The sequence below is a fragment of the Aplidium turbinatum genome, chromosome 1 (genome assembly GCF_918807975.1).
Source record: "Aplidium turbinatum chromosome 1, kaAplTurb1.1, whole genome shotgun sequence".
NCBI classification, from domain to species: domain Eukaryota; kingdom Metazoa; phylum Chordata; class Ascidiacea; order Aplousobranchia; family Polyclinidae; genus Aplidium; species Aplidium turbinatum.
In genome coordinates, this window is record NC_137472.1 from 47,219,347 (window position 1) to 47,232,145 (window position 12,799).

The 12,799-nt window shown below is 35.4% G+C and overlaps 1 protein-coding gene across 4 annotated transcripts in view; it reads left to right on the forward strand.

Annotated features, from left to right (window-relative positions):
- LOC145781360 (uronyl 2-sulfotransferase-like) overlaps positions 1-12,799 on the forward strand; it is an 87,565-nt gene that overhangs the window by 52,886 nt on the left and 21,880 nt on the right. For all 4 annotated transcript variants that reach the window (XM_082593146.1, XM_082593166.1, XM_082593160.1 and 1 more), the window contains one exon: positions 3,590-3,719. In XM_082593146.1, the coding sequence (XP_082449272.1) occupies positions 3,590-3,719 (130 nt within the window). The remainder of the gene's footprint in view (positions 1-3,589; positions 3,720-12,799) is intronic.

The following is a 12,799-nucleotide window of genomic DNA, read 5'->3' on the forward strand; positions in this document are numbered from 1 at the left end:
TAAAGATTTGGCAAGGTCTAATTTGATGCACAACATGCATAAACTGTTCACTCGGTTTTGAGTCGTGGTGGTGCGTAAACAAATCTTACAAATTTCTGTGTGCTAAAACCACGTTTTGAACTCGCAACCGTTGGAAGTAGGCTACTGGTTTAGGTAACAAATTTTCAAAGCAACAAAATATTTGGAAAAGTGTTTCGAAAGTTGCAATCAATGATTTCCTTGTGTAGATATCATGAGGTGATGCGTTCTGGTTTGCAGCTCAAGTTTGCTGGGTAGCTTTCTTTCAAAAGTAGCTTACCAACTCATCCAAAACGTCATTGTTGTACAACTTGTTTAAATTTGTTCCACATGCCTACAACTACACATCAGACATACAATGATATTTCCATAGGACTTCAAACTTATCGATGATATCTGAGTTTGTTGATACATTTGTGAATAAACCACCCACAGCTAGCGAATCCTTTGCAACATAGCGTAGCCTACGGTAGAATAAATTTCGTTTGTAAGATTGAGCTGGTGAAGCGAAGTTGTTGAAGCGTTCCGTCGCTAGAAAATTTTTTTTTTCCAATTCATAGTTCCTATAACAACTTAAGTTTGCGAGTAGCCTACTTTCCAGCTTTCTGTAACTTTGATTACATCTTCCTTTAACTTCATTAAATTCATCAGCTTATTGTTCATTCGTCGTCGTCGTGCGAGCCTCCTCTGGGGCCGAAAAACATTGAACAGTTCTTTATCGCTGCATAAATAAGTTAGAGTGAATCTCGCTTAGGACTGTGATCTACATAATGCAGAGAAGCACAGGTTTGAAACTGCTGAAGTAGGCTGCTTGGAAACGGTAGGCTATAGCTTTCTTTAGAATTTCCTATCTGACTTGGCTGCAATTGAAAATGACATAAGCTTAGTCGATCAAAAATGATATAATATTTGGACAACACTGCACACCATGAAATCCAACTCTAGTGCATTTAAGCAATGACATCCATAAGCAGAAAATAGGCAAGAAGGGTTTACCTTTTTCAATCTTGCTTGGACATTTTTCCAAATATGTTGGATCCACTATCATATGCCTGGCAAACGCAGTTTTTCATGTCAAGGTACAGTTGGTCAAGCAAACATAATACACGCTTAGCCAAAGCAGCACTAGTTTTCAAGTTAAAACAACATAACAATGATCGACTTGTAAAGTTGTAACTACCGTACACATTTCATTCAAAAGTTTGTTTACTTTTAGGTTGATAAATTTTTATTTTAGTAGTAAAAATGGGCCCCCCTCAAAAGTGACAAAACGAAAAACTACTCGTTTTTCCTTTACAATGTTATGCTAGGGGGGAAAGTAGCCCGACTTCCTCCCCTCTCGGAGCCACTGGATGTATATATAGCCTACTATTCATTTTCATTAACAATTTGGGTTCTTACAAACGTAGGTAGCCTACATCTGGCAACGAATGTTACAATTGCCCCATATGCTTGTTACATTTGCCCCACACCATGAGGCAAATGTAAAAAAATCTCAGTTTTCTACTGTTTCCTACGAGCTAATTGCAAAATATAAAGTGACCAAGCCAATGCTGCTAACTAGCTCAATGCTTATATTACCAGTTGCAGGTGTTTCTTTTTTTAAATAACTTATAGCACTTATCTAGGCACGATTTGACTAAAAATGTTACTTTTTTCACCGGTCTCCCCTACACGCTGTATGAAAAATATCACTTAGAACTGCCAATCTGATGAAGACTTTCATCAAATTTTAGTTTATGCTTAGGAAGGCCGAAAACAAGGCGGAGAGACTGTGTAGCAGAAAACACGGAAGCAGAAAGAGTGAAAGAAGAAGATACTACTGGCAGAGTGATGTGGGTGACTGCAGTCTGCACCTGCGACCCCATTTGAAGCGGGAATAATGCCTCAAGAAAAAGAAGCTACAAAAGTTGTCTAAGTAAAGTCTAAGAAACTGGCACATCTTTCACAATTTGAACAAGAACCAGTCATAAGAAAAAAGAAAGAGCTTTTTGACAAAAAAAAAGAAGATAATCCGGCAAAAAAAACATTACACGAAGTTTGGGTATAAAAACGTACGTTGCTGTTTTATAACTTTAATGAATAACAGTTTGAGTTACAAAAACTGAAAAAATTTATGACTTTTTTTTCGTCTACTTTTACTACAGTAAAATTTTGAGCTATGGGGCGCAGAAATTGAAGTTTGCCTAGGGTGCAAAATAGTCTTGCGCGGCCTTGTCTCTGCATGTCAGAATTGTTATGATTTAAGTCGCGTCAGCAAAGCAACACAATATGTCGAAAAAGGGAAAATCCTCAAGCGGATTCTACACAGTGATTTCATTAGGCCGCAGGGGTTCCCAACCTTTTTACGATCTCGTACCACTTGGACGCTCTGTACTGCCAAGCGTACCACTTCTTGCAGAACAACTAATTTGATCAAATCATGTTTTATTCAGAAGAATAATATTGGCGTACTAAAGTGACACTAAAGCACCACAACTAAATTTAATTAGATTTTTGTTTTTGTTTACTGTCCACCAACTGGGAGATGCGCGGTGTAAATTTGCTAACAGCGCATCGAAAGTCATTTCCGGGCGCACCTAGTCGGTTTCAATTTTTTGACGTGATGTTTATCATGACTGAAAATCCCTGCTCTCATTTCCACGTGGAAGGGAAAAATAGTAGCTGTGGAACAGCATTCGTAGCTAGCGTTGAATGCGAAAAGGCCATACCGAGCCAAAATTTTATTGGAGAATATTCCTTGTTACTGTTATTGAACATCTTATTCCGATCTATTTTTAGCTTGCAATTAGCATAATTCAATGCTTAAGACCTTAGTTGTTGTAGAGCGACAATAAATAAAACCATAACATATTATTATTATTGACAGTAGCCTACCGGTAGTGTTTTACGTTCAGTTGAAGACACTTTTCAGTTTAGTTTTGGTGTAGGTACCCTATGGGTCAGCCGACCTCTGCTTTTATTCTGGTTATGTTTTGATGGTGACAATATTTCTGTGGGTTTAATTGCTTTTTTTGAAGCTATACTGCATCTTACCTGCCCGCTTATACTTAAAATAAACTCGCGTATGAAGCATTGCAGACTTTGTGTTCGGATCATCCCCACCACTAGCCACCACTGCAATGCTCGGGATGTCGCCGTAATACTAACGGCTATATATCAGCAAACCGCAACGCTCTACGTCGGCTACATCATTCAACATGAATTACGATGGTATTAAAACGCTGTAATAGCATCAAAATAATCTTTTGGGGAGCAAGATATAGTTTTGGGCGAGCGATTGCTTTTTCAACCCCCAATCCCGTGGTAATGTATCTGGGATCAAGCATACGAAGTGATAATATTAAAGAGTGAATTGAGCGCCCTTCATTACATAACATAGGGTACAGCCTGCACATAGTTTTGATCAAAAATAAAGGCAAGCATGTGGAGTATTTTTCATGCAATATTTGTAAACAATATTATACTGAAGTTGTTCACAATGAAATTTTGGAAAACAATTTTGACAATTTAATGTAGGCTAAAGATTTTTCCAGCTTTGTGTAAGATGAGATGATATTGCATTTTTCAGATTTAATTCTAAATATCCGGCATACATCAACGTCATAAGAGACCCCCTTGAGAGATTCACCACCCACTACTACTTCGTGCAAAATGGATTTGTCCATAACCCATACTCAAAAGAAAAACAAAGTAAAGTGGTGAGTTTATATGTGAATTAATAAGTGACATAATTTCAAACAAAGGTTTGAAATATCAATCTAATTTAACCTAAGAGCTGAAAACTTCAGTTTCAAACATTGTATGGACCCTTTCTTATTAAGCCTACTTGTAGGCTAAGCTTTTCTTAAAAAATAATTAGTTTTTATAATAGCCTATTAAAGTTTTGACTTAGGCTACTGTAGCTCATCTCAGTAAGTAACAGCAAGAAACGACATTTAATAAATCAGAATTGTGTGTGTGTGGTGTGGGCACAAAAAAGAGGAATTTTGATTGTTTAGCATTTTTTTAAATAAAAAATACAAATGTTAGTTCTACGACAAAATGATAAAGCAAAAGTTAGTCATTTGACAAAAGAATTATTTCAAAAAGCTAATTAAGTTACATCCAACAAAACTAATTTCCAGACTTCTTACATTTTTAAAAAAATATAAAAAACAATGAAAACTATTAATACTACAAAAAGTGCTCAATGCTAAGCAAAAAAGCAAAGCAGAGCGAATTAAATCAAATGTAGTTATTACTATCTGAAGCCTTTACAAATTGTTTCACCTAACGGATCATCAGAAGGTCTTATTCAAATAGAATTCTATTGTACTTTCATTGAATTATAATGTCATTCTTTTAGTTTGGTACCGATAGCACAATAATAAATATCCATCTTCATTCTTCAAGTAGAAATTTTACTTCACTGTTATTACTTAAAAAATGTGTTAGAGCACTTACTTTATTGTCACCAAATTTACAATCGTAATCAGAGATGTTCGTTTAAGTCCATTGACAAAGCTTTTTCTATAGGCTACAACGCTGTATGAGCTATTGTATCTATGGCCCATATTTCGTTATATTGTTTAGTAATATCTATGAAAACAAAACAAAAATACAATTTGCATGTTTCTTCACTATTTTTTTTTTTTTTGCAATTTAATGGGTTCTTTCATGTTTGATGGTATTCCTACTAAATTTCATCAATTTATCTCAGTTTTAACAGAAATTTGCAAGGTTTAACTCCCTTTAGCTATTTTTCTGTACATTTTCAAGGTTCTGGTTAATGGAAAAAGTTGTTCTCCTTGAAAAATGCTAAAAAATGATGTAGCCTATAATTTGTCTTATCTTAAAAAACCTGAAATTTTCATATTTTGGACACAAATGGATTGTGACGTCATTTAGAAAAAGGGCTCAAAAGGAGGTTTCTCATCATCTAATTGATGGGAATTTATAAGTAGGTTAAAACAATGAAAACTATTAATACTACAAAAAGTGCTCAATGCCAAGCAAAAAGGCAAAGCAGAGCGAATTAAATCAAATGTAGTTATTACTATCTGAAGCCTTTACAAATTGTTTCACCTAACGGATCATCAGAAGGTCTTATTCAAATAGAATTCTATTGTACTTTCATTGAATTATAATGTCATTCTTTTAGTTTGGTACCGATAGCACAATAATAAATATCCATCTTCATTCTTCAAGTAGAAATTTTACTTCACTGTTATTACTTAAAAAATGTGTTAGAGCACTTACTTTATTGTCACCAAATTTACAATCGTAATCAGAGATGTTCGCTTAAGTCCATTGACAAAGCTTTTTCTATAGGCTACAACGCTGTATGAGCTATTGTATCTATGGCCCATATTTCGTTATATTGTTTAGTAATATCTATGAAAACAAAACAAAAATACAATTTGCATGTTTCTTCACTATTTTTTTTTTTTTGCAATGGAATGGGTTCTTTCATGTTTGATGGTATTCCTACTAAATTTCATCAATTTATCTCAGTTTTAACAGAAATTTGCAAGGTTTAACTCTCTTTAGCTATTTTTCTGTACATTTTCAAGGTTCTGGTTAATGGAAAAAGTTGTTCTCCTTGAAAAATGCTAAAAAATGATGTAGCCTATAATTTGTCTTATCTTAAAAAACCTGAAATTTTCATATTTTGGACACAAATGGATTGTGACGTCATTTAGAAAAAGGGCTCAAAAGGAGGTTTCTCATCATCCAATTGATGGGAATTTATAAGTAGGTTAAAACAATGAAAACTATTAATATTACAAAAAGTGCTCAATGCCAAGCAAAAGGGCAAAGCAGAGCGAATTAAATCAAATGTAGTTATTACTATCTGAAGCCTTTACAAATTGTTTCACCTAACGGATCATCAGAAGGTCTGTAAAAACATATAAACAGTAAAGAATCGATAATTCTGAAAAGATATTAAATATTACAACTGTAATTTAATCTGCCAAAAAAAATCTCTAAACCTGTACTTCCTGAGGAGATATTAAATATTACAACTGTAATTTAATCTGCAAAAAAAACCTCTAAACCTGAATTCCTGAAATGATATTAAATATTATAACCGTAATCCAATCTGCAGAAAAAAACTCCAGAATTACTAAAGACAGCCTCCATCCGCCACGATAAAGTTTCAATCAATTTGTCCCAATGGAAACCAAGCAACATGATGGCAACATCTATGACATCACAAAGAAGCAAAATGCTTGTTATGATCGGCGCATCCTGTAGTAATCTGAACAGAATGAACAAAAATTGTTTTTAAACCTGTAAAAATTAAATGAGATTTACAACCTGTAAAAATAAAATAAAATTCAATTTTTTCAAAATTATAACCTGTAAAAATCCCAAGGAATTGTGATAATGTAACCTGTAGTGTCCTGAACAAATGAAATAAAATCTGTTTATAAACCTGTAAAAATTAAATGAGATTTATAGCCTGTAAAAATCAAATGAAATTTTAAAAACCTGTGAAAATCAAAAGGAATTTATTTTATTTTGAAGTACTTGAGTTTAAATTTGTTTCTATGACGACATTTGCCGACCAGTTCCGAACGCTTGTTCAAAAGGTGGCCACTATCAGCCTTCAGAATGGCCAGCTTTTCAGCCAAACATAGGCCACAATTGTTACGACCACCACCACTATAAGGCCGAGCACAGCTGTGGATGGACCAAGTTATTTGAGGATCAACACCCTTGTCCTTAAGGTCCCAAACTGCCTTAGATAGTTCGGTACTGTTTCGTTTAGACCTATCCATGAAGGTACATTTATGGTTGGAAACACGTTTTTTAAAAGTAGTTTCGCAACAACCAATGTAATTAAGAACCTTTGGGCTGTTATCAATGGTAGCTTTGTAAACAATGGCCTTCTGCAAGCATTGCCCAATGGGCAATGCCCATTCAAAGGACATTCTGGCCTCACCCTACAATTGCAACCAGGCTGCGATGGTATATTATCAGCCTGCAATATTGCTTTATTGTGGGAGGATATGACGCTTGCAACATTCGGAGTACAACTGTAGCTCAGCTTAATAGTATTACGGTTGAATATTTTGTGCAATCTATGATGGGGTGGAAAGTGTATGGAAACAAGTTTGAAAAATTCCTTACCAATATTGCTATCAACCTGCAAGCTGAAAGGAGGGTTAAACCATAAAATTTTCCGGCTCCTTTTCCTAGATGTTCGTAAGTTATTAGCAGGGTTGTAGCAAACTCTCTCCGCAAAACCACTTTTCAAAAGGGCATCGTTATAAACAGATGCGGTCTTATCAAATTCATTTTGGCCAAATGATGTGGCGGACAATCGCTTTGAAATCATAGTCGGGATTTGTCTCTTAATGTTGGGTGGGTGATTGGACTGGGCATGGATGTAAATTGGATCATTATTGGGTTTTCTATAAGGCCAGAATTTACCAGATAGCAAATTCAAAGTGACGTCAAGAAAATCAGTTTCAATTAGACCAGTCTCCACAGTAATATTTAAGCCATGTTGTTTAAATAATTGAATGACATTCTTTCTCAAACGATCAATCTTAGGGCCGGATAAATTACGCAAAATAGCCAGACGATCATCACGATATAAGCCAAGCATGTCTCTGTCAACAATAGCAGAAAGTTCGTTCAAAAGAAACAAGCCGACCAACTCACAAATCTCAGCACCATCAAATGAGCCCATTGTAACGTCAAACAAACCATCTTTCTTAGCCCAAGTTTCACCACCATCAAAAAGCAACGATTTCCTAGCATGGAAAATTGTTTGTATGATACAATCATCCAAATCCATAAATGGTTTGGCAAACTCAATTGCTTTACACAAAAGTTCCTCCGTAATGGATGGATAAAAATCAACAATGTCAAATTTCATAAAGGTGCATTGACGTTTAGATGGAATAGCCTTAAAACAGGATAACACAGAGTCTGTGTTTTTCCATTGATTCAGTCGTGATGCATCACGGATGGTTACGTTAATAGAGTCTAAGTATTGTTTACTTATACGGCCAATCTGGGACTTGGAAGGGTTAATCAACCTGCATTTAGGGTTCGATGTAAAATTTGGTTTATGATCTTTTAGCGTAATAAACGCTGGGTTGCTTGATACTTTTTCAACCCGATCATCAACCTTTAACGCCTTGGCAATCTTTTTAGCCTCAGTATTGATCGTGTCACTGATAGCAGGATTCACCTTTTTGTATTTTGCCGATACATTATCATTAAGCAAATTTTTATTTGACATTGTTGATTTTTATCCATCCATTACGGAGGAACTTTTGTGTAAAGCAATTGAGTTTGCCAAACCATTTATGGATTTGGATGATTGTATCATACAAACAATTTTCCATGCTAGGAAATCGTTGCTTTTTGATGGTGGTGAAACTTGGGCTAAGAAAGATGGTTTGTTTGACGTTACAATGGGCTCATTTGATGGTGCTGAGATTTGTGAGTTGGTCGGCTTGTTTCTTTTGAACGAACTTTCTGCTATTGTTGACAGAGACATGCTTGGCTTATATCGTGATGATGGTCTGGCTATTTTGCGTAATTTATCCGGCCCTAAGATTGATCGTTTGAGAAAGAATGTCATTCAATTATTTAAACAACATGGCTTAAATATTACTGTGGAGACTGGTCTAATTGAAACTGATTTTCTTGACGTCACTTTGAATTTGCTATCTGGTAAATTCTGGCCTTATAGAAAACCCAATAATGATCCAATTTACATCCATGCCCAGTCCAATCACCCACCCAACATTAAGAGACAAATCCCGACTATGATTTCAAAGCGATTGTCCGCCACATCATTTGGCCAAAATGAATTTGGTAAGACCGCATCTGTTTATAACGATGCCCTTTTGAAAAGTGGTTTTGCGGAGAGAGTTTGCTACAACCCTGCTAATAACTTACGAACATCTAGGAAAAGGAGCCGGAAAATTTTATGGTTTAACCCTCCTTTCAGCTTGCAGGTTGATAGCAATATTGGTAAGGAATTTTTCAAACTTGTTTCCATACACTTTCCACCCCATCATAGATTGCACAAAATATTCAACCGTAATACTATTAAGCTGAGCTACAGTTGTACTCCGAATGTTGCAAGCGTCATATCCTCCCACAATAAAGCAATATTGCAGGCTGATAATATACCATCGCAGCCTGGTTGCAATTGTAGGGTGAGGCCAGAATGTCCTTTGAATGGGCATTGCCCATTGGGCAATGCTTGCAGAAGGCCATTGTTTACAAAGCTACCATTGATAACAGCCCAAAGGTTCTTAATTACATTGGTTGTTGCGAAACTACTTTTAAAAAACGTGTTTCCAACCATAAATGTACCTTCATGGATAGGTCTAAACGAAACAGTACCGAACTATCTAAGGCAGTTTGGGACCTTAAGGACAAGGGTGTTGATCCTCAAATAACTTGGTCCATCCACAGCTGTGCTCGGCCTTATAGTGGTGGTGGTCGTAACAATTGTGGCCTATGTTTGGCTGAAAAGCTGGCCATTCTGAAGGCTGATAGTGGCCACCTTTTGAACAAGCGTTCGGAACTGGTCGGCAAATGTCGTCATAGAAACAAATTTAAACTCAAGTACTTCAAAATAAAATAAATTCCTTTTGATTTTCACAGGTTTTTAAAATTTCATTTGATTTTTACAGGCTATAAATCTCATTTAATTTTTACAGGTTTATAAACAGATTTTATTTCATTTGTTCAGGACACTACAGGTTACATTGTCACAATTCCTTGGGATTTTTACAGGTTATAATTTTGAAAAAATTGAATTTCATTTTATTTTTACAGGTTGTAAATCTCATTTAATTTTTACAGGTTTAAAAACAATTTTTGTTCATTCTGTTCAGATTACTACAGGATGCGCCGATCATAACAAGCATTTTGCTTCTTTGTGATGTCATAGATGTTGCCATCATGTTGCTTGGTTTCCATTGGGACAAATTGATTGAAACTTTATCGTGGCGGATGGAGGCTGTCCTTAGTAATTCTGGAGTTTTTTTTTGCAGATTGGATTACGGTTATAATATTTAATATCTTTTCAGGAATTCAGGTTTAGAGGTTTTTTTTGCAGATTAAATTACAGTTGTAATATTTAATATCTCCTCAGGAAGTACAGGTTTAGAGATTTTTTTTGGCAGATTAAATTACAGTTGTAATATTTAATATCTTTTCAGAATTATCGATTCTTTACTGTTTACATGTTTTTACAGACCTTCTGATGATCCGTTAGGTGAAACAATTTGTAAAGGCTTCAGATAGTAATAACTACATTTGATATAAGTAGGTTATATATAAGTAGATGCGATTTATAAGTAGATAGCCTAACGGCTTATAAGTAGGGCGATTTTTTGTCACTAAAGTTACATTTTTTTAGTTGTACTAATTAACAAAAGAAATATAGAATCAAAATTTCATGATTGTGGAGTCAATATTTAAGAAGTTATAAAGTTACCAAAAGTAACTTTTTGTGTTTTTAGGTTACTTTTCATTTGTTAGGTCACTTTTTTTTACATACTTTTTGCCTAATTCCCCTATTTCTTTATCTTTCATTGCTACTGGAGAGATGGATTTACATTCTATGTAATGCCAAGAACTTTAATATATCTTCTACTATGGTACGGACTTTAGGTTTGCACGAGCCTATGCTTGCTCGTACCTCGTGTATTCTCGAAAATTCGTAAAGCAATTTTTTCGATGAAACAAATTGCGTTAACTATATTTAGCCTCTTGTTTTCCTGCAACAGCTAAAGTGTTTGATTGACAGAAACTTCCTGCCATAGAACGTAAAACATTACATATGTGTAATTTGAATGTGTAATTGTGATTTGAGTACAAATTGAAACTAATTTAGATACTTTTTTATGTTGAATTGCTGCCGTTTCTTTCGCTTTCTTGTTTTCGTTGAATAAAGTTACTTTTTGGTTCCTTTTTGCAAAATTAAAGTCACTTTTTGAGTTTTTTACAAAAAAATTGCCCTACTTATAAGGAATCAATTTTTATCTCACTTTGGTGACATTCGTTCTTTCAAAAACAACAATACATTTTTTAGTACTCAATTTGATGTAGAGGGGGAGGCTGGGGTGCATTGGAACACCAATCACGTTTTTGTTTCTAGGTTTATCAGGTTTTGTCTAAACATACTGATGTCACGCTAGTTGATAGTATAAATGTAGCTCTATATTTTAAATTATTCCACTTTCTCCAAACTTTTATACTTGCCGAGTATTTCGAGCTGAATATTTGGTGTTCGAATGCGCCTCGTGGATTTTTTCCGGGGTCAAGTGGAACACATGACTGGGTGGATTGAAACAGCGATTGGGGTACAATGGAACACAGACATAACATCACAAAAACGTTGTGAAGAAAGAGGCGTTCTTGCTACAAATCTGCTGCCGAAAAACATCACAAAAACATGTTTATTAAAAAGAAAAATTGACGAAAAAACTTCCTTTTCAACGAAGATAAACAACAAAAAGAAATAGGCTGTGCTTCGTTATACAAACATGGTGTAGGAATACTCCGAAACTTGATCTCAGTCTCATTGGCCATCTTCGGAAACGAAGGGCGAACATCATCATCAGGAATACTCCAGCCATGCATACAGTCAGTTTTACGCTAACTCTATCTCACACACTACAACAAGAACAATTAATCATGGTACAGAACTAGACCCACACACCTGCAGCATATCAAAATAAAAATCACGCGTTTTTTAAAGCATCTATTTGTCCATAAAAATATTATGTAGACCTACCATACAAATTAAGTCTCCAGTGGCTTTTCAGTCACTTTGAATGCTATTACCAGCACCCTGCAACACAAATGGTCACTACCAAAGAAATAAAACAGTGTAGGCTACAGCACGTCAAGCGTTTTTGACAACAAATATATTACGGTAGCCAAGGAAAACAATAATAGGCGTTCAGAACAACTGCATTTCACATATTAAGTAGGGAAAAGTCAAAAGCGAATTTAAATGACTTCTGAGGCCTCCGTGTTGAACAGCATGGACGAGGTGTTGGCAAAACTACTTTTACACCTACAATGAAGTCCGTAGGCTACTCGTAGCCTACTTGAGTGTAACCTTTGAGAATAATATGAACCTGGCTTAATATCTTTATAAGCTTCCTGCAAGCAGGCTGTTTTATTTATATAACTAAAATATACAATACAATATGTTGGGGTGCATTGGAACGTGTTCCAATCCAGGCAAACCTTTTTGTTCCAATCCACCTCAAGGCAAATTTTTTAACAAAAATGACGGTAGCTCACTTGTTTTCTAACCTGTTGAGAAAACTGTTTCGCACAAGCTTGTTAGTATCCCTACGTTCTTAATTTCACAGGTAGGACAATTTTTCCTTCGCTGAATATTCTGTAACTAAGTGCATTTTGAATAAACTGAAATGTAGGCCTACTTGAACTAGTCAGAAACACGTTTTGTTCTACTGATCCCTACCTCAGCGCATGTCAGCTCCCAAAACAGAACATGTGATGAGTAACTTAGCAATGAACCCAGTGTCATGTTTGAATGGTTTTAAAAGTCAAAGAAAGAAAGGGGAGATCGACTGTTCCATACGTCCCTGTGTTCCAATGCACCCCAGCCTCCCCCCCCAGTTGGATGCTGTACAAGAGAAGTAGCACATAAAAGTAAGCTAGCTGAGCTGCAGTGAAGTATAGCGAACAAGTTAAAATCAAAATTTCACGCTGAGGGTATATAACTGCTTGCCTTCTATAAAAAATACCTTGAATGAAAGCTATATCAACTTATTTT